Here is a 20,960-nt window from a genome sequence, read left to right as displayed (position 1 = left end):
TCCAGCTCTTGCTCACAAAAGGAGATTATGTTAAATGTAAACAAAAGTAGTTTCACTCTTCTGTTCCCCCTTGGGCGAACTCACTGGGAAGGAGAACTCAACGGTCACAGTGTGGAGGACAGGAGACTAGGAACCAATTTACCCCTGGTTCTGAATCTCTTCTACAGGCCAGAAAACAAAATGGACGCCAGTTTCCTTCAGCTTTCACCCTCTGAATAACCAAGCAAGTCAAACACAGGGTGGTAGCTTTCTGGTTTAGGTCCAGGGTGGCAGCTTTCTGGTTTTCATGACCATGTGACCTGGTAGTTCTATTCTATAACAAGGCTACGGGCTATAACTAGGGCCTGGAGTCCTTCCTGGTCAGGTCAAAACTCATGACCGGCCATAAGCTAATACAAGGAGAAGGAAACATTGTTTTCAATTAGCGTTAAAGGCCATACAGTACGTACACTATGAAACTGCTACCCACTTCATGCCAGACTTCATGAGTGACTTCATGAGCGACTTCACGCCAGACATCACGCCTGACTTCATGCCAGACTTCATGAGTGACTTCATGAGTGACTTCACGCCAGACATCACGCCTGACTTCACGCCTCACTTCATACCTCCATGCTAGAGGACCACCAGTAGGCTAGTGGAGGGTAAACATACCTTTTAGAATTGACCACTACAGTACATCACTGCTGACCACACATGGTCATCAGGATAATAGGCCCATATAATAATATGGTCGCTCTACCATAGCCCAGACCTTTTCCTGATCAGATCACATTTAAAAACTCCTGACCTATTTCACAATAGATGACCTCAAAACACAAAGCCTGTTTGTTTGTCTGTCAGTCAAGAGCAGTTAGCCAAAGCAGTCTGAAAACAGCACAGCTAGCCGTTAGCCAAAGCAGTCTGAAAACAGCACAGCTAGCCGTTAGCCAAAGCAGTCTGAAAACAGCACAGCTAGCCGTTAGCCAAAGCAGTCTGAAAACAGCACAGCTAGCAGCGCTCCATCGTGACCATGGTAACGGGGGCAGGCCGGCCAATTAAAAACAAAGCAAGAGTGAAATGGCATAATTGGGTCTAATGAAGTCATGGAGAGGCCTTGCTGCTACAACGCTCCTAGCCAAGCCCGCCATCACCTTAACAACCAACGGCAGCTGGTGCTCTCCTCCAGAACATCAGGGGGGGGGGGGGGGGTTTAGAGAGAGATAGAGAGATAGAGACAGAGAGACAGAGAGACAGAGAGAGAGAGAGAGAGAGAGAGAGAGATAGAGACAGAGAGACAGAGATAGAGAGAGAGAGAGAGAGAGAGAGAGAGAGAGAGAGAGAGAGAGAGAGACTTCCACAAAGCTGTGAACGATCTGAGAGACAAGGCAAGAAGGGCCTTCTACGCCATCAAAAGGAACATACAATTTGACATCCCAATTAGGATCTGGCTAAAAATACATGAATCTAAAACCGAACCCATTGCCCTTTAAACAATCAAATCAAATGTTATTTGTCACATACACATGGTTAGCAGCTGTTAATGCGAGTGTAGCCAAATGCTTGTGCTTCTAGTTCCGACAGTGCAGTAATATGTAACAAGTAATCTAACAATTCCACAACAACTATCTAATACACACAAATCTAAAGGGATGGAATAAGAATATTTCCATATAAATATATGGATGAGCGTTAGCCGAGCGGCATAGGTAAGATGCAATAGATGGTACAAGATACATATGAGATGAGTAATGTAAGATATGTAAAACATTATTAAAATGGCATTGTTTAAAGTGACTAGTGAGTCTCTATGTAGGTAGTAGCCTCTCTGAGTTAGTGATTGCTGTTTAGCAGTCTGATGGCTTTGAGATAGAAGCTGTTTTTCAGTCTCTCGGTCCCAGCTTTGATACACCTGTACTGACCTCGCCTTCTGGTTTGTAGCGGGGTGAACAGGCAGTGGCTTGGCTGGTTGTTGTCCTTGATGATCTTTTTGTCCTTCCTGTGCCATCGGGTGCTGTAGGTGTCCTAGAGGGCAGGTAGTTTGCCCCCGGTGATGTGTTGTGCAGACCTCACCACCCTCTGGAGAGCCCTGTGATTGTGGGCGGTGCAGTTGCCGTACATGGTTGTGATACAGCCCGACAGGATGTGAACCTGTAAAAGTTTGTCAGGGTTTTAGAACTCAAGTTTGAGTTCGAGTTGATGTAGTACTTTGGATATTAAAACATACATAGGTCCAGAGACATGCTTTTAGAGAGGTAAGACATTTAGGTTTCTGCATTATGAAGCATTTACATGACACTACAACATGCTATGGCAGCCATGTTGGCTCTCCATTAGCATGACACTACAACATTCTATGGCAGCCACGTTGGCTCCCAATTTACATGACACTACAACATTCTATGGCAGCCACGTTGGCTCCCAATTTACATGACACTACAACATTCTATGGCAGCCATGTTGGCTCCCCATTAGCATGACACTACAACATTCTATGGCAGCCATGTTGGCTCTCCATTTACATGACAGTACAACATTCTATGGCAGCCATGTTGGCTCCTCATTGACATAAAATGGGGAATATTTATTTATTTTAAAATATTTTTTATATCATTTTATATCATTCAGTTTCATCATGCTATACATATTTTCTCTTTTTTTTCCCGTGTATGGGAGACGAGTGTATAGCCGGCTGCATACAATGCCTTTGGACGGTAAGATGAAGCGAATCATTATCGCCTTCTGCTAATGATGAGTGAACTGGGGGAGAGCTGAGACTTGTAGAAGAAGATCCAGAAAACCGTTATTGTCCAGTGTGGGACGTTAGGTCATCATGACATGGACAGATATTACAGGATCGCTTTGTCATCAAGGGGATCTAAAGTGGTTTTGTACATGTATTATATAATACAGACAGTTTATATATTGCTTTATTTATAAGAACACGGAATTCCAAAAGTATGCAGGATAAATATGCCTATGCAGAACCATAGAGAGTTGGACTAACTTTTAAAATGTTGAATATTGTTCTAGACGTTCAGTTTCATAGCAAATGCAGTTCACTTCACTGCTCATTCCAAAATTACTTTCTCCATAAATGGACCATGAAGGAAAGACAATTTTTTTCCTATTTTGCAGTAACTAACAAACATCACAGCCCATTTATAAAAACACCTTCTTTGTTTGCTGTAATTAATGTAGTGAAACTCTGAACTCAACTATAGTTGACTAATAATCACTGCTATAGTATAAACTGTTGGTTTTACAGTAGTACAGAAGAACAGACAAAAGATCTCACCATGAAAACCAATTTATTGTCCCTCTATCAGGTTTCTCAGAAGCCTTTAAGAAACACATTCTCAATAGGAGGCAATTAATCCAGTGTTATTCTCCAGTGATGCGTTTGTCAAGGGGCAGGACAAGTGTGAAGAACTTCACGTGGCTTCACTGTTTCATGACTTCAAACACGTAGAGAGAAAACAATACCCTTTTATAGAAGGAATAACTTTTAATAGGTTTCCAATGAGGAGAGGGATGTTTTTTTTATTTATTTTTTATTTTACCGTTATTTTACCAGGTAAGTTGACTGAGAACACGTTCTCATTTGCAGCAACGACCTGGGGAATAGTTACAGGGGAGAGGAGGGGGATGAATGAGCCAATTGTAAACTGGGGATTATTAGGTGACCATGATGGTTTGAGGGCCAGATTGGGAGTTTATGGTCTGTCTGTGTCGCTATGCTATTTTCACTCTCTTTTTTCCAGGGCCCAGTTTTTCAAACACTTTTAATCTGGATCAGAACGATCAGGATTCTGTAATCGCCTTTTTTTTTATTCCAGCATCAGATTGATGCTGGATGTTTTTGATCCGGTTTAAGAAACTAATTAGAAAGGATCATTCTGATCAAGATAATATCAACATCACAGAATCTGGGTTGTGGTTTCAGTGCTCTGAACCGTCCTACACCTTGGCAGCTGACTTCACCTAACTCCACTACGACGTCAGTCTGCATACAGTATGTAACAGTTGACCTCACCTAACTCCACTATGACGTCAGTCTGCATACAGTATGTAACAGCTGACTTCACCTAACTCCACTATGACGTCAGTCTGCATACAGTATGTAACAGCTGACCTTGTGTAACTCCACTATGACGTCAGTCTGCATACAGTATGTAACAGCTGACCTCACGTAACTCCACTATGACGTCAGTCTGCATACAGTATGTAACAGCTGACCTCACGTAACTCCACTACGACGTCAGTCTGCATACAGTATGTAACAGCTGACCTCACGTAACTCCACTATGACGTCAGTCTGCATACAGTATGTAACAGATGACCTCACGTAACTCCACTATGACGTCAGTCTGCATACAGTATGTAACAGCTGACCTCATGTAACTCCACTATGACGTCAGTCTGCATACAGTATGTAACAGCTGACCTCACGTAACTCACTTGGTGTAAAATGAAGGAGTCCACAATATTGTTAAATACAATGTCACATTTATTACAACATCACCATGTGAAATTATCCAGAAATAAATATTCATCATAAGACGTAGCGCTGTACAGTAGAACTCTAATTATAACTGTCTTCTGGTTAACATTGAACAGTCCATACATAGAACCTCTATTGGTGTGGTGTCTCATGAGTCACTCCTCCTCCTCTTCAGTCCCACATTCTCTCCATCCTGGTTGTCATGGTACCCATCCGTGTGTCCCGCGTCTATTCGTTTGTCTGTCGTGTCCATGGCGGGGAAGGCCTGGCCAGACCCAAGCACCTGTCTGATGGTCATATTCACCCTGGAGGTCTGGATGTACCTGGAGCACACCGCCCAGTCCTCCTCTGATACCGGCTGGATCAGGATGGCCTCTCCCCGGGTATGGTCCTGTGCGAGTCCCTGGTCTGACCCTGGGCCTAGGCCCTCCTCCTCTAGAGAGGGGTGTAAGGGGTCTCCCTTGGGGGCGGGGACAACGCGAGGCACGGCGTGGTAGAGGAGGCGGCTGTGTCCTGACATTACCATGACGTCACCGCTGTGCATGTACATGGCGGTGGGCGGGTCTTCCCTCTGAGTTCCACCAAGCAGGAAGACGGCGGATTGGCCAAAACTGACGTCAATCAAAAAAGAGAGGAAGACACATATGAGGATAACAACAACGACAAGACAAACAGGAAATGGTCAATAGCGTCTTCACATTGAGTAACACATTCATAGAGTATTACCAAAGAGTGTCAGGTTGTAATTTAGGATGAATTGAGACAATATTCAATGAGTGAGTTTGATTAAGCTGCCCCGGGTTATGGATAAGGGAGTTTGATTAAGCTGCCCCGGGTTATGGATAAGGGAGTTTGATTAAGCTGCCCCGGGTTATGGATAAGGGAGTTTGATTTAGCTGCCCCGGGTTATGGCCCGTCACGTGTCCGGGCGAAGCCGGTGTGGGAGGTGCGCCCTGCTCAAATGGAACAGTAATCTGTGCCGCTCGGTCGTATTGTCAACAACGCAGCATGGTACATCTCTTTCCCCCAAAAACTCTGTTTGAATTTTCAAACTGGTTTTCTTAGGGAAGGCAGATAAAGCATAAAAAAAAAAAAAATCAAAAGCAAACCACTGTTGCATGTGAACACACAGAATCCTACTCATCACTCCATGTGCTTAACCTACGTCAGTTTTGTTTTGAGCCGACTTCGCCATTGGTCAGAACGGGGCACCCAGCTCACACCCGGAAGCCATTCAGGTTCCAAATCGAATGCAATCAACACTAACCCGGTTCACCCACTGAAAGCCGTGGTTGGTGGGTTGGTACAACAAGCCCCTCCTCCACTCACCTGAATGACAGGAGGGGTCTAGTGTGGTCCAGCTCTGATTCGTCTACGTGGATCCCGAGTGACGAATCGGTGCGGTAGTAGTTGAGGATTCCAGCTTCTGCGTTGAACCCAGGAAATCGGCAGGCTGCGGCCACATGGCGGGATATAGAGTGGAGATCTGATGGGAACGGAGTGTAGTGATCTGCTGAGTATGTCTGCAACAGAAAGAAGAGAAGAAAAAAAAATAACTAAAACAATGTATTCATTCATTTCCATTTCAGGGACGAAGCATAACACCCATGTTGCACAAGCCTTTTAGTGGTCAGTCTCGGTCGCGGAGGTCAGTCTTAGGGAGATCAATTTTCTCTTACTGAAGTCAGCCAGCAAGCCAGTCAGTCAGCAAGCCAGTCAGTCAGCAAGCCAGTCAGCAAGCCAGTCAGTCAGCCAGTCAGTCAGCAAGCCAGCCAGCAAGCCAGAAAGTCAGCCCGCAAGCCAGAAAGTCAGCCAGCCAGCAGGCCAGTCAGTCAGCCAGTCAGTCAGCAAGCCAGCCAGCAAGCCAGAAAGTCAGCCCGCAAGCAAGAAAGTCAGCCAGCCAGCAGGCCAGTCAGTCAGCAAGCCAGTCAGTCAGTCAGCAAGCCAGTCAGTCAGTCAGTCAGCAAGCCAGTCAGTCAGTCAGCAAGCCAGTCAGTCAGTCAGCAAGCCAGTCAGTCAGTCAGCATGGGGAGGGGGGGGGGGGGGTCATTATTTCCATTAATAAACAAACTCTCTGCATCTCTTCCTGGTTAGTGTTGGGGGCATACACTTAGCCACACATGTGCAATCACAGGATAATCACTGTGCTGCTGTCCTCTAAACACACGGATTAGCTGGGGGGGGGGGGGGGGGGCACACGACAGAATAAAATCAGACCCCTGCTTAAAATGCAGCGATTGTTGTCAGACATTTGGCAGTGTCAGAGCCAGGATGGGAGCTAATGAATCCGGTGTAAAACTCCTGACTGATTTAAACAGGACAGACGACTAAACACGTTGGATGTCATTAGCATATAAACGAGACAGGCAGGCGCCTGCACCATTACAGATGACCTGACCTGAAAGGAGTACACCAGGCTAATATGATCCAAATACCCCTGTGATCTCACACACCCACACACACCTCCAATATTTAAACACACAGAGAACACTACTGTGTACATACAGTATTCATGTCCTGTTTGAAGCGATGACTGTTCATCTATCGTTGTAACATAACGGAGACTCGTGGGGTGGTGGATGGAGGACATGTTTAGGATCTTTAACATACGTAACTGGTGCACTGAATCATGCACAGAATGCTGGGATATCACATTGCCTCACTAGTGATGTCATTGTCAGATACATAACATGGTATCGTTGAGACATTTATTTACGATCTATTCTCAATATAAGGCTCTGCTCTCACTTTTGTGTTTTATGGTCTGTACAGATGTTATAACTAATAGAAATATGACGTTGACAGAGTAATATAAACATCCTCCCACTGTCAACTGCAAACCGCGACTCAGCAAACTTAACATGTGTAAATATTTGTATGAACATAAGACTCAACAACTGAGACATAAAATGAACAAGTTCCATGGACATGTGACTAACAGAAATGGAATAATGTGTCCCTGAACAAAGGGGGTGTCAAAATCAAAGTAACAGTCAGTATCTGGTGTGGCCACCAGCTGCATTAAGTACTGCAGTGCATCTCCTCCTCATGGACTGCACCAGATTTGCCAGTTCTTGCTGTGTGATGTTACGCCACTCTTCCACCAAGGCACCTGCAAGTCCCTGGACATTTCTGTGAGGGGTGGGCCCTAGCCCTCACCCTCCGATCCAACACGTCCCAGATGTGCTCAATGGGATTGAGATCCGGGCTCTTCGATGGCCATGGCAGAACACTAGCATTCATGTCTTGTAGGAAATCACGCATAGAACAAACAGTATGGCAGGTGGCATTGTCATGCTGGAGGGTCATGTCAGGATGAGCCTGCAGGAAGGCTACCACATGAGAGAGGAGGATGTCTTCCCTGTAATGCACAGCGTTGAGATTGCAGGCAATGACAACAAGCTCAGTCCGATGATGCTGTGACACACCGCCCCAGACTGTAACGGACCCTCCACTTCCAAATCGATACCGCTCCAGAGTACAGGCCTCGGTGTAACGCTCATTCCTTCAACGATAAATGCTAATCCGACCATCACCCCTGGTGAGACAAAACCGTGACTCATCAGTGAAGAGCACTTTTTGCCAGTCCTGTCTGGTCCAGCGATGGTGGGTTTGTGCCCATAGGCGACGTTGTTGCCGGTGATGTCTGGTGAGGACCTGCCTTACAACAGGCCTACAAGCCCTCAGTCCAGCCTCTCTCAGCCTATTGCAGACAGTCTGAGCAGTGATGGAGGGATTGTGCGTTCCTGGTGTAACTCGGGTAGTTGTTGCCATCCTGTATCTGTCCCGCAGGTGTGATGTACCGATCCTGTGCAGGTGTTGCTACACGTGGTCTACCACTGCGTGGACAATCATCTGTCCCTCCTGTCTCCCTGTCTTAGGCGTCTCACAGTACGAACATTGCAATTTATTGCCCTGGCCACATCTGCAGTCCTCTGCCTCCTTGCAGCATGCCTGAGGCACGTTCACGCAGATTAGCAGGGACCCTGGGAATCTTTCTTTTGGTGTTTTTCAGAGTCAGTAGAAAGGCCTCTTTAGTGCCCTAAGTTTTCATACCTGTGACCTTAATTGCCTACCGTCTGTAAGATTGGTGTCTTAGGGACCGTTCCACAGGTGCATGTTCATTAATGGTTTATGGTTCATTGAACAAGCATGGGAAATAGTGTTTAAACCCTTTACAATGAAGGTCTGTGAAGTTATTTGGATTTTTATGAATTATCTTTGAAAGACAGGGTTGTTTCTTTTTTTTGCTGAGTTTATTTTAGATTGACATGTTTGGCAAGAAGTGTAATTCCTTCCTGACATAGTGGACTGACATGAACTTCAGTTAAAATGTTTTCCCTCCAGTGTAGGAGATGTGGGAACTCATATATATACATACACTTTATATAAAGTAGAAAAGAGACTGGTACAGATGAAGGGAAGGAAACACGGACACCTAAAACCATTGAGAAGCACCCATAGAGAGTGGGTTTGGTCGACCGGGTTAGGCGTCATTGTAAATAAGAATATGTTCATAGCTGACTTGCCTAGTTAAATAAAGGTGACGTTATCTTTTTTAATTTTTTAAAGAGAGCGACAGCTCTACTAAGACCATTGAGATGCACCCATAGAGAGAGCTTTACCTAGAACGGGTGTATTCAACACTATGAGGTCTGGAGTCTGCTGTTTTCCTGTTCTACCTGATAACTAATTGCACCCACCTGGTGTCCCAGGTCTAAATCAGTCCATGATTAGAGGGGAACAATGAGAGAAAAAAATGCAGCGGAACTGGCTTCGACGTCCAGAGTTGAGTTTGTAAGCACCTAGACAATTGAGATGCACACAGAGACAGAGACAAAAGTTCTACTAAGACCATTGAGACGCACACAGAGACAGAGAGAGACACAGTTCTACTAAGACCTTTGAGATGCACCGATAGTACATGTGAACAGCAACGTGTATGCCCCCGCTCACCTGAGGACCTGTCTGGATCAGCCATCTCTTTCCTGTGTTTGCAAAATATACTCGTCACTTAAATCTCGCTAGATTGATTACTTGCTTTCATTTTACTCCTGAGACTCTTTCATACTCTTCTTGCTTGTGCCTGTAGTTTTTCCCCCTCTCCCGTTAACGTTACGACCGCGGACATGTTTGTAATGACCTGTAAAAACACCCAGGTAATGGCTGAAATGGGCTCAATGGAATACTTTACGTTATATCTATAAGAACGCTAAAGCGTCGTCGGGGTTTAAAAGCATCGTCTCGACACTTACATCACAAGAAAGATACGTTTATTTTGATGCGTGTTCATTTTTTGTGGAATTATTTAAGTGACCAATGATTTCAAGTCTGTGTGTAGACAGCAGCCGTTCTGTGTTAGTGACGGCCGTTTAACAGTCTGATAGACTGAAACAGCTTCTCGGTGCCAGCTTTGATGCACCTGTACTGACCTCATGAAATGGATGCACATAACTTTATTTGTTTTATCACAAAATAATAAAAAAAAATACCTGATACCATAAGAAAATGTATATGAGTGCATTCTAAGATTTTCTGTTGTTGAAATGTTACAATAAATTGAATATCTGAATTCCCACCAGAATCCCTGAACTCAACTCATTGTCTGTGCCAGTAAACCGTTTGATGTGCTAGAATTCAGTTCATATCTGGTGCATTTAAACACATCTAAACATTTGGAGTGTCATCATCCATTGCCCAACTGTTGCATTTATTAGAATTGTTTTTAAAACCTTTTAACAATTTATATGACCGTTGAGAGCTAGAGAGAGAGATATAGCTCTACATAAAACCATTCAGATGCACCCATAGTGAGAGAGATACAGAGAGAGCTCTACATAAAACCATTCAGATGCAACCATAGTGAGAGAGATACAGAGAGCTCTACATTAAACCATTAGGATGCACCCATAGTGAGAGAGACAGACAGAGTGAGCTCTACCTTGGTGTCCCAGTTGTAGTGGTAGCCCAGGGTCACCCAGCGAAGCTTCTCCAGCAGTGTCTTGGGCTCCCTGACCCTCGAACCTGTCTTCCTGTGGGGGAAATCACACCAGGCTCAGACATCGGCTAAGAGCTAAAAGGAATGCTACCCATTCAAGTCAATCGATTACATAGACATCCTACCCCTTTCATGTATCAAACTTTACATTTAAACCTTCAAGTCTGAGAAAGAGAGAATGATCAAATATAGTCTTTTGACTGAATTGGGTCTCTCGGCAAAATCTAACGTGGAAGTTCCATTCTGATAAATTATTCACTTTTCACTCAAATAATAATGGGAAATAGACACACAGCACTCCAGCCGTATGTCCGCTGGTGCTGAAAGTAGTTAGTCTATTTACCGGAGGGTTTCCGCACTCCTCCCCCAGATGTCTTGTGTTTCCATGGGAGCCATGTGCATGTCCAGGTTACACACGTTGGGTTTCTGTGGGTAGGTCTTCAGACACTGTCTCACCCAGTGCTGCTGGGAGCCTGGCAGGAACGGGTTGGATATAAAGATGAACCCTGGGGGGGGGGGACACACACACACACAGGGAATACTACATTCAATACAACTTTATTGATCCCCTCAAGGGACAGGAAGGTACATTAACAACAGATTAGTGGGCTGTCAAGACTAGCGGTGTACTGGAGGTCAAACATCACGAGCATTTACCTAGCCTGACACGCCCATCCACATGGCTCTGGACAAACGTCACGTCAACTAGTGTTTTTTTTTCTGCACAATGAGTCTGGATTTCCTTTCCTCCCCACCGTTTTGTAGAACGCGAACACATTTTGACCGTTCTGATTGGTCCCAGAAACCGATGGGTTGGGCCAAAACCCGGCCTACACGAATCATGAAATCACGTAATTGGCTTTGATACTCTGATAGGTTAGAGACGATCCAATGACCATACATTTTGTTTTGTACACCGTCGTTCATTATGACGTCAGCGTAAACAACTTCTAGGATGGCAGTGTCAGACAATGTATGGAGCGATCGATAGAGCAGCGAAATTAAATTCAGGAGAAGTTGGCAGGGCAAGCATTTACCCACCTTTTATGGAAAAATGTATTTGAAAGTATAGGGAGCGTTACTTTACTCACGGCGAACGGCAATCAGCATTTAAACCCACATCTTTTACCACTATATCACTGGAGAAGACCTAGGTCTAGAGTAAAAAAAATATTAAAATAACATATATCTATTAAAAAGTAACATCTTACATACTGACTAGGGTTAGTTAAAGGGTAACATTTCTGCTATATGACAGCTTGACATATATATATATATATAAAAAACTGTTAAAAGTACAGTGGAGGCTGGTGAAGGGAGGACGGCTCATACTAATGGCTGGAACAAAGTAAATGGAACGGCATCAAACAAATGGAAACCATGTTTTTTAATGTATTTTACACCATTCCACCTATTCCTCTCCAGCCATTACCATGAGCTCGTCCTCCTTAATTAAGGTGCCACCAACCCCCTGTACTACATATCTGAATCAGTTCAGTCAGGAGTCAAGACTAATATTATTAGACAATTTGTTACCCATCATGGTCCTGGAGAGTTCAAATGATGTGCAGGATTATGTTACAGCTCAGCATTAAAAAAAACTCCACTAGCCTAATATCCTACCTGGATAACCGTGCAAGCCAAAGGCTGTCCAGTCTCTGATGGGGCAAAGACCTGCCCTCCTGGCCTCCGCATCACTCACTGCAGCTGGGTTCAGTTCGGTGGGAAAGACCTGTGAATTTTTTATCCATTAAAATAACATCAAATTGATCAGAAATACAGTGTAGACATTGTTAATGTTGTAAATGACTATTGTAGCTGGAAACGGCAGATTTTTTATGGAATATCTACATAGGAGGCCCATTATCAGCAACCATCACTCCTGTGTTCCAATTGCACGTTGTGTTAGCTAATCCAAGTTTATCATTTTAAAAGGCTAATTGATCATTAGAAACCATTTATGCTAGCACAGCTGAAAACTTTTGTCCTGATTAAAGAAGCAATAAAACTTTCCTTCTTTAGACTAGTTGAGTATCTGGAACATAAGCATTTGTGGGTTTGATTACAGGCTCAAAATGGCCAGAAACAAAGACCATTCTTCTGAAACTCGTCAGTCTATTCTTGTTCTGAGAAATGAAGGCTATTCCATGTGAGAAATTGCCAAGAAACTGAAGATCTCGTACAACGCTGGGTACTACTCCCTTCACAGAACAGTGCGAACTAGTTAAATAAAAAATAGCTGGTTCTAACCAGATTAGGAAGAGGAGTGGGAGGCCCCGGTGCACAACTGAGCAAGAGGACAAGTACATTAGAGTGTCTAGTTTGAGAAACAGACGCCTCACAAGTCCTCAACTGGTAGCTTCATTAAATAGTACCCGCAAAACACCAGTCTCAACGTCAACAGTGAAGAGGCGACTCTGGGATACGGATTAAGAGATGGGTGTTGATTAAGGCAACACCTCTCTGATTCAAAGGGGTTGGGTTAAATGCTGAAGACACATTTCAGTTGAACGACTGACTAGGTATCCCCCTTTCTCTAATAAACGGCATTTTTTTTCCCGAGAAGTCATAGTGTGAAGACCACACACACCATAGCGTGACTCCATGTTTACTTCAATATGATGGTTATATCAATATTTGCATTAAAAAAAGTTTACACTGACATATTTCGCATAATTTGTTTTACCGTCAAAAAAATATATACATTTGTCCCTAGTATTTTGTTTTGTCAACATTTGCAAAGTTTACCGACACATTTTCTGTTTCCATCAGACCTGTCATTACATTTTTTATCCGACTTGCATAAAAAGGTTGGATGGAGACTGGTTACTGACTGAAGCAGTTTGCAAAGTGAAAGATGATTACTCTGAAAATGACTGTTTCTTTCGTGGAAATTGAAAGACCCGTGATTGTGTTTTAGTTGTTTCTGAAAATCTGAATCTAATCGCAGTTGTTTTGCTGTTAGTTCTCTAATAAAACGAACAATAACAAATGGCGAGTGACACGCCCACGCAAAAGTGGTAAATGCAATGCAATTTATCCAAGAGTTGACTTCGTAACGACAGCACATTAATTCCCTTTCTAGATGTTAATTGTACATCAGAAGGAAATCTGGTAGTATTGTCGAACTAGCTAGCTAAAGTTAGTTAGTTACAGACAGTAGTATTATACCAGGAAGTGTGTCTGTTTACACATCAATAATTAGTTGCTAGTTAGCTATATTTGGAAACGTTCACCTTCTCATGTGTCACCATTTTCGAGAAGTCAATGACATCCCTGAGATCTGGTGGAGGATTTCTTCGCTTGTAAAATTTAAACAATTTTCTAAATGCATCTTCTCCATGCTCCACCACGGAGGCCGCCATCTTTGTCATCACTAAAATGACCTTTCAACTCTAAAATAAATAAAAAAATAAGCAAACCATTAAAATGCACAGCATGTTAAATATGTAAAGTAAAGCTTAGCTTTTAGTGATTTTAAGTCCATATTTGAAAAATTAACAGTCAAATAACACCGGTGTGTGTCAAGTCACGTGACTCGGGTCAAAGGTAGCTACTAGCTAGTTAGCTTTCCAAGGACGAAACATGGCATCGTCGTCTAAGAAGGTTTTTGAGGTGTTTGTGTCTAAAATACCATGGACCATTGCAAGCAGTAAGCATGCTTTTTAAAAATGTATATTGGAAACAAAATGTACTGTATGTTGGCAATTTTATGTTAGGCTATGAGCTTTTGTAGGCGTCTTTACATCATGCTGTGTGAGTGCTTTCTTGACATTGTTGCTAACCAAGCTCACTAGCTAACTATGTGTGGCTGCGTCTTTCAGCTAACCTTATTTTAACCAACCTTTCTGTCTCTTATTTGCATCAATGCTCATTTGACATTGTCGTTGTGCCGATTACTAAGTTATGAGGCTTATTGCAGCCTAAATAAATGGGTAATGTATGTCAATGAGATAGTTGGCATCAGTTAGCTAACTAAAACATCTTTGCCTGTGTGTACAGTCAAATATCAAGACCACGTCCTCTAGTACAGTCATTTGCACTATAGCTAACTAGCTACAGTGGGAGAACATGCAGTATAACATATTGTCATCATTTTCTTTCAGAGGACATGAAGGAGTACTTTGGGCAGTTTGGGCAAGTCAAGAAATGCCTACTTCCTTTTGTGAGTACACCCGTAACAAATTGTTTAAGTGAGAACCCCAGCCCTCTATCACAATGTGTATCTTCATTTGACCTACAGGTAGCTACCAAAAGTAAAGGAAACACACAAGTAAATACGCAATTGACATCCCATCAAGCAATGTATAAAAAATGCCCAGTTGCCCATGATGTTGGCTAGAAGAAGAGATCGCAGTGACTTTGTGTGTGGCATGTGGTGTCAGTCACCAGATATCAATCCAATCCAGATTCTGGAGAGGCACCTGCGACAGTTTTCCACCATCCTCAACAAAACACGGAATTTCTCATGGAAGAATGGTGTCACATCCCTCCAATAGAGTTCCAGACACTTGTATAATCTAGGCCAGTGGACATTGAAGCTATTCTGACTCCTGATGGCCCAATGCCCTATTAAGACACTTTAAGTTGGTGTTTCCTTTTATTCTGGCAGTTACCGGCATATCACAACCTCTATATTCACCTCACAATGTCTATCTTCTAACAGGACAAGGAGACAGGATTCCACAGAGGCTTCTGCTGGATCGGCTATACATCCGAGGAAGGCCTGCACAATGCTCTCCAGAAAGACCAACACATGCTGGAGGGAGCCACGGTATAGTTTGTTAGCTCATGTCATACCCTGAACTGGGGTGTGTTCACTAGGAACCAAACCAAATGGATATAAACAGAAGCAAATGGAATTAAACATGGAGGGACCGACCTGAGTTCCTACCAATAGAGTTTCTTCCAATAGAAATTTGTTTTCGTGGCAAAACGTATCCGTTTGAAGTAAACTGTTACCGTTGTAAAACATTTTGCAACTGTTTGCTACAGTCTTTGCCGAATGAAAACACCCCTGTTGTTGTTAACTGAAATGTGTTGACTGTTGTATTCTTAGTATGTTGATATTTCTCCTTTCTAGTTTGAAAGCTAACGTCGGTCTCTAACGTCGGTCTCTAACGTCGGTGGTCTGAAGTCAAATACACCCCATCAGGCAGTGTGATAAAACACAGTGTGATATCACTCCCCTTAAGGGAGTTACCATGTCCTTAACCCCCTAGAGTTTATTTCCATGGTCCCATGGAAATCTAATTAGCATAACACAAATCATTCCGTTTTAAGGTAGTGAGACCTTGTTTCTTTTGTTGTTGCATCAGATGCATCTCAATCCACCGATGTTGCACTTCCGCACCTGCGGTGAAGGAGCTAGAGCGGTGTTTGTCAGACCGTGAGACACCCTGAAAAAATGAGTCTTCTCACACCTGTAGTGTCTGAAGTTTGGGCTACACACTAATATGACCCTTCTCTAGGACGCCCACAGGCCTCACTAGACTCATCTGAAGGTCCCCCGGTACCAGTTTGAAAAATGAATGGAAGTATATTTTTAGACAGTTTAGGGCCAAAAATAAGGGGTTAAATATAAAAATAAAAAAAATATATATATATTGTTATATATATATATATATATTATATATATATATATGAAAAAGATCCTGATTTCTTTTATCTTTCAGATATAGGATAGACAATTCAGAACAAACTTATTTTAGATTTTCTTTTTGGCCTATCTGTTGCTCCATGTAGTGAGTCTGTTATTCAATGAGTTTGTATGGCTAATAGCAGTAAATCCAAATGTACAATTTTCATTAACAAAAATAAATAAATCAATTAGCTAAATTATCCTTGGTATGATCTTCTTAAAACAATTCCCCAAAATGTTGTAGAACCCCCTCCCTGGCTTAGACTGTAGATGGTTTTAAACAAGCTAAAAATGTATTTCTCTCTTCCATCTCCTTTCAGCTTCAAGTTCAAAGAAACAGAAAAGTGTTTGCGGGACAGAAAACAAACAAAGAGGAGGGACGCTGAAGGGTGTGCGTTTGTACCATGTTTGTATATATGAGAGGGTGTATTAAATACCTTTAAACAGAACTGGGCCATTCAACATTCATTTTTGTTTTTTCATAGTACGAAGTCTTCATATTTTATTGTAATTTGTTTAAAGAAAGAAACATGATTACTGTGTCTGTTTTGCATGTTGACAAAATTGATGAAGGGAGAAGTGCGTTTCTTCTGGCACCCTTTCAGTAACTGCATATTAAGACAGGTGAGATGATGATGATGGCAGGATATTGGATCTCTGTTATTGTGCTTCTCATGATTATTGATGGCTGCTTTACACAACCTTTGCATCTGTATTAATCTATGAGTAGGCTTATCACTTTTCTCAAAGTCAGGCATCACCATTCACATAATAAAATGACTGATTTACAACTTAGTTTCTCATTCCTTCCCTTTTTTTGTTGAGTGTCAGTACATTTCTTAGGTGTGGACTCGCGTCACATGACTTGGACTCGAGTCACAAATATGATTTGCAACTCGACTTTGACACCAATGACTCGTGACTTGACTTGGACTTGAGCCTCATGGCTCGACCTGACTTGATATCCTCCCCAAACCCAAAGATATAAAAATTACGCTATTAAAAAAAAGTGTGCAGCGCATCAACTCTTCATTCAACAGATTACAGTTTGAATCGGAAAGCAGCCAATCAAATTGTGCCAGCGGTGAAAAAATAGTGCGTAGCAGTGCAGAGGAACGTCCAGCGGGTGAATTCAGATTGAGCCATTGGAAAGATGATACCCAAAATTATTATTTTCGGATATACAGACTACATTGTAGTCAACAAAAAACGGATTGCAACTTGCAAAACATGCGGGAAGAAAATTACAGATGGAGGCGCAACAACTTCCAACTTTGTTCGACATTTGAAGCTGCACAAAGAACGGTAAGTCGTGGCTAATATAGCCGACAGCTATATATAACTTTGCTAGTATAGCATGTAGGCTAACATAACGTTAAATCAATGAGCCTCCACACAGTCAGCCAGTGCGGGAACGTGATCATTGCACCCAAGATTGAGACCAGGCAAGATTGTGCTACTGCCCCGCTCAATTATCTTTTTATATGCTTACAGATTTGAACAATACCAGATGAACAAAAGTGCCACAAGTGAACCACAACAGTCTCCAATCTCACAGTTCATGGAGACCCGTGTAGGGAAGTACAGCATGAATCATCCACAGCAGAACGCAATCAACAATGCAATACTGTCCGACCTGGTTATCGATTGCAACTTGCCTCTGTCTATTGTGGAAAACAAGAGTTTTCGTCACTTCCTCTCAGTGGTTGACAGTAAGTACAGCCCAGTGTGTCGCAGAACATTGACATCAAAAGTAGAGAACCTTGCTACAAAGAGACGTTCAAAACTGAAAACTCAGTTGAGCAACACAGACCATGTTTCAGTCACAGTGGACATTTGGTCCGACCGAAAGATGAGGGGGTTCCTTGGTGTCACTGTGCACTGTATGGAGAAAGACGGAGAGAGGATACAGCTCAAATCCAATCTCTTGGCCTGTGACCGCTTCAAAGGCCCACACATGGCCGAAAGAATCTGTGAGCAATTTGAGGCCATATGTGGTGAGTACAGCATTAAAGATAAATTGGACTATATCATTAGTGACAATGCTGCCGACATGAGAAAAGCATTCACGGTGTGCTTCCCCATTGAACCAGAAGATGAAGTACATGACGAAGATCACCTTGATGACCCAGAGCTCTGGAATGACCTAACCCCGGAAGACCAGCAAATAGTGGATGCTGCTATTGGAACAACAAAACAGCGCTTGCAGTGTTTTGCCCACACTCTCCAGCTGGTGGTGGGAGACGGCTTGAAAGAAACAAAAGTGATGACTCCTTCTCTTTCAAAGTTATCAAAAATCAGCTCACTGCTGCATACAAACACAACACTCAAAGAGGTGTTTGAGGCTGAATTTGGGGAAAGAGGGATCCCTGCTGCTGTCAACACAAGATGGAACTCAACACTGAGACAAGTGAAGGCAGTTATCCAACGTGACCATCGAAAGCTCAGTCATGTTCTTGAAAAGGCTGGGCACAAAGAGTTGTTGTTCACAGTACAGGAGTGGAATAAGTTGAAGGAGTTGGTGGACATCCTGAAGCCATTTGGAGAAGCAACAGATATGACACAGGGGGAGAAGATAGTCACAATCAGTTCTGTTGTTCCCTCGGTCCTGTCCCTGAATCACCACCTGGAGCAGCGGAAGCCTCAAGTCCATTTCCTGAGTGGCCTGGTCAGAAGTCTCCAGGCATCCCTGAACAAAAGATTTCTTGGAATCTTCATCAATGTGAAAATGGCCAGGAAACAAGATGGAATCACTGCCCCCTTTTCAGATCCGGTCTACCTCAAAGCAGCTGCCTTGGATCCGGCTTTTTCTCTGATGTGGGTGGAGCACCATGTGCTGGTCAAGGAGGAAGTCAAGGAGGAGGTGGCACAAAGAGTGAAAGGTAAATATTATTAAGTTTAATGTAACTTTTTCCTCATTTAATCCAATTGACTGCAACAATAATACTTTTTCAATTTAACCCACTGCATCACCAATACTCTAATACCGGCCTTTTTGTTTCTGCTATGCTTTTACATGTTTTGCCAGAACTGATTCTGCAAGATGCTACAGAGACTGAGCAAGCTGTGCCTCTTGTTGATGAGGAAGAGCGAGAGGACCATAGTCTTGGACAAGAAGAAGGGCTGTTTGCAGCATACTGTAAGAGGCAGAAGAAAGCTGTTCGGACCACTCCAGCACTACAGCTAAGTCACTACCTTGACATATGCGAAGGACAGAATGCCCTCTTGTTCTGGGCAATGAACAGGAAGGCTCTTCCTTCACTGTTCCGAGTGGCCATCAGGGTCTTGGCAGTGCCTGCCTCCAGTGCTCCGGTGGAACGTGTCTTCAGCCATGGTGGCATCATACTGCGGCCTCATCGTGCACAAATGACTGATAGACTTTTATCGAATTTGGTCTTTTGCAAATGCAATGCATCATAGGGCCCTGAGATAAGATTAAAAAAATTAAGCTGTTTATGCATTACACACACACGCGTAGTCTCCATGTTCAGGTTTTATCTCCCATCTTTGGGATCTGTAATTTTTTTTCTCAGACATTCAGGCCAGTGTTCAAACTGTAGGCCTACTTGAAGTTCAGTATCAGTTGTTTAGATGTACCCTTTTAATAAATAATTCTAACTTTATGGCAGGATTGTTTTAGGTGTCTAGAGTATATCTGGAGAGAGAGCACTAGAATATTTTATTGATGTCTGGCTCATGGCTACCCATGTATTTCCATGGAAATATAAAGTTTATTTGGAAAGTAATAAATATATTTTTTAAAAGCATTCATCATTTGCATAAATGTAATATACTATTACTCATTAAATATGAAATGGTATTACATTTGGTGAAGAGCACTGACTTGTTTAGGACTTGACACTTGGTCTTGACTCGGACTTGCCTGTCTTGACTTGGGACTTGACTTGAGACTTGACTTGTTTAGGACTTGAGACTTGACTTGGGACTTGCCTGTCTTGACTTGAGACTTGGGACTTGCCTGTCTTGACTTGAGACTTACTTGTAAAACAATGACTTGGTCCCACCTCTGAACATTTCATAATAAACATGTAACACTTTATGACTGCTTGATATTGAAGTTAAGGCAATAGGTAATGTGTTTTATTTTCACATTCCCCAGTTCTCTGTGCTAGGAAAAGGATCTTTGACATAAATCCACATTTCTCCTCTCTCGTCTGCTGCCATTATAGGTGTCTAATGGAGAAGGTATCATCTAACTCTTCTCTCCTGGAACTTCATTTAAAATGTTGCGATCGTACAATATATAGTATATTCCAAAACATGCATGTTGCCATTTATAGAAATTTAACTTGGTGTGAGAATGTTCTTAGCTTCATGCAAACGTTAGACCATGCGAATGCACAATTTCTAATGGTTGAAGTATTGCATTGTAAGCAGGCAGTAGCCTAGTATTTTGTGCAAATGGGTGATATGACACATAACAGGTAAATATAACAAGATGCAATTATTTGCCGTTAACGAAGATTAATTTATTTTATCCATCTTTGCTTAAAAATTGTGAAAATATGCATACAACGACTGACAAAATATTAAGAACACCTTCCTAATATTGAGTTGCACCCCCTTTTCGTCTTCAGAATAGCCTCAATTCATCGGGGTGTGGACTCTACAAGGTGTCGAAAGTGTTCCACAGGGATGCTGGCCCATGTTGACTCCAATGCTTCCCACAGTTGTATCAAGTTCTACAGATGTCTTTTGATACACACGGGAAACTGTTGAGTGTGATAAATCCAGCAGCATTGCAGTTCTTGACACTCAAACCAGTGTGCCTGGCAACTACTATCATAACCTGTTAAAAGGCACTTAAATCTTTTGTC

General features: G+C 42.8%; 3 protein-coding genes across 5 annotated transcripts; 2 read left to right on the top strand and 1 right to left on the bottom strand.

The window, feature by feature from the left end:
* Positions 1–4,468: 4,468 nt before the first annotated feature.
* On the bottom strand, positions 4,469–13,870 carry alkbh1 (alkB homolog 1, histone H2A dioxygenase). Of its 3 annotated transcripts, none has more exons than XM_055865479.1 (6): positions 13,718–13,870; positions 12,105–12,213; positions 10,825–10,987; positions 10,425–10,515; positions 5,813–6,006; positions 4,469–5,094 (listed from the first exon to the last, which is right to left on the bottom strand). In XM_055865479.1, exons 1-6 carry the CDS (start codon positions 13,853–13,855, stop codon positions 4,632–4,634), a joined length of 1,158 nt encoding a protein of 385 aa, XP_055721454.1. In that variant the 5' UTR covers positions 13,856–13,870; the 3' UTR covers positions 4,469–4,631. The 3 variants fall into 3 exon arrangements, with proteins under 3 accessions (XP_055721454.1, XP_055721456.1, XP_055721455.1); XM_055865481.1 differs by lacking the exon at positions 13,718–13,870 and adding an exon at positions 11,573–11,637 and having other exon boundaries at positions 12,105–12,193; XM_055865480.1 differs by lacking the exon at positions 13,718–13,870 and adding an exon at positions 11,139–11,637 and having other exon boundaries at positions 12,105–12,136.
* A 149-nt stretch (positions 13,871–14,019) lies between these two features.
* slirp (SRA stem-loop interacting RNA binding protein) lies at positions 14,020–16,917 on the top strand. The gene is made up of 4 exons (XM_055865482.1): positions 14,020–14,133; positions 14,588–14,646; positions 15,148–15,255; positions 16,443–16,917. The coding sequence occupies exons 1-4, from the start codon at positions 14,067–14,069 to the stop codon at positions 16,506–16,508; spliced, it is 300 nt and encodes a 99-aa protein (XP_055721457.1). The 5' UTR covers positions 14,020–14,066; the 3' UTR covers positions 16,509–16,917.
* Positions 16,918–17,038: 121 nt separating this feature from the next.
* On the top strand, positions 17,039–20,541 carry LOC129813207 (uncharacterized). Its single transcript, XM_055865478.1, has 3 exons — positions 17,039–17,427; positions 17,617–19,004; positions 19,151–20,541. The coding sequence occupies exons 1-3, from the start codon at positions 17,276–17,278 to the stop codon at positions 19,540–19,542; spliced, it is 1,932 nt and encodes a 643-aa protein (XP_055721453.1). The 5' UTR covers positions 17,039–17,275; the 3' UTR covers positions 19,543–20,541.
* The last annotated feature ends 419 nt before the right edge of the window (positions 20,542–20,960 follow it).

Source organism: Salvelinus fontinalis, chromosome 16 (genome assembly GCF_029448725.1).
Source record: "Salvelinus fontinalis isolate EN_2023a chromosome 16, ASM2944872v1, whole genome shotgun sequence".
In the NCBI taxonomy this organism is placed as follows: Eukaryota; Metazoa; Chordata; class Actinopteri; order Salmoniformes; family Salmonidae; genus Salvelinus; species Salvelinus fontinalis.
The sequence above is the reverse complement of the archived record's forward strand: the minus strand, read 5'-3'. Positions and strand labels throughout refer to the sequence as shown.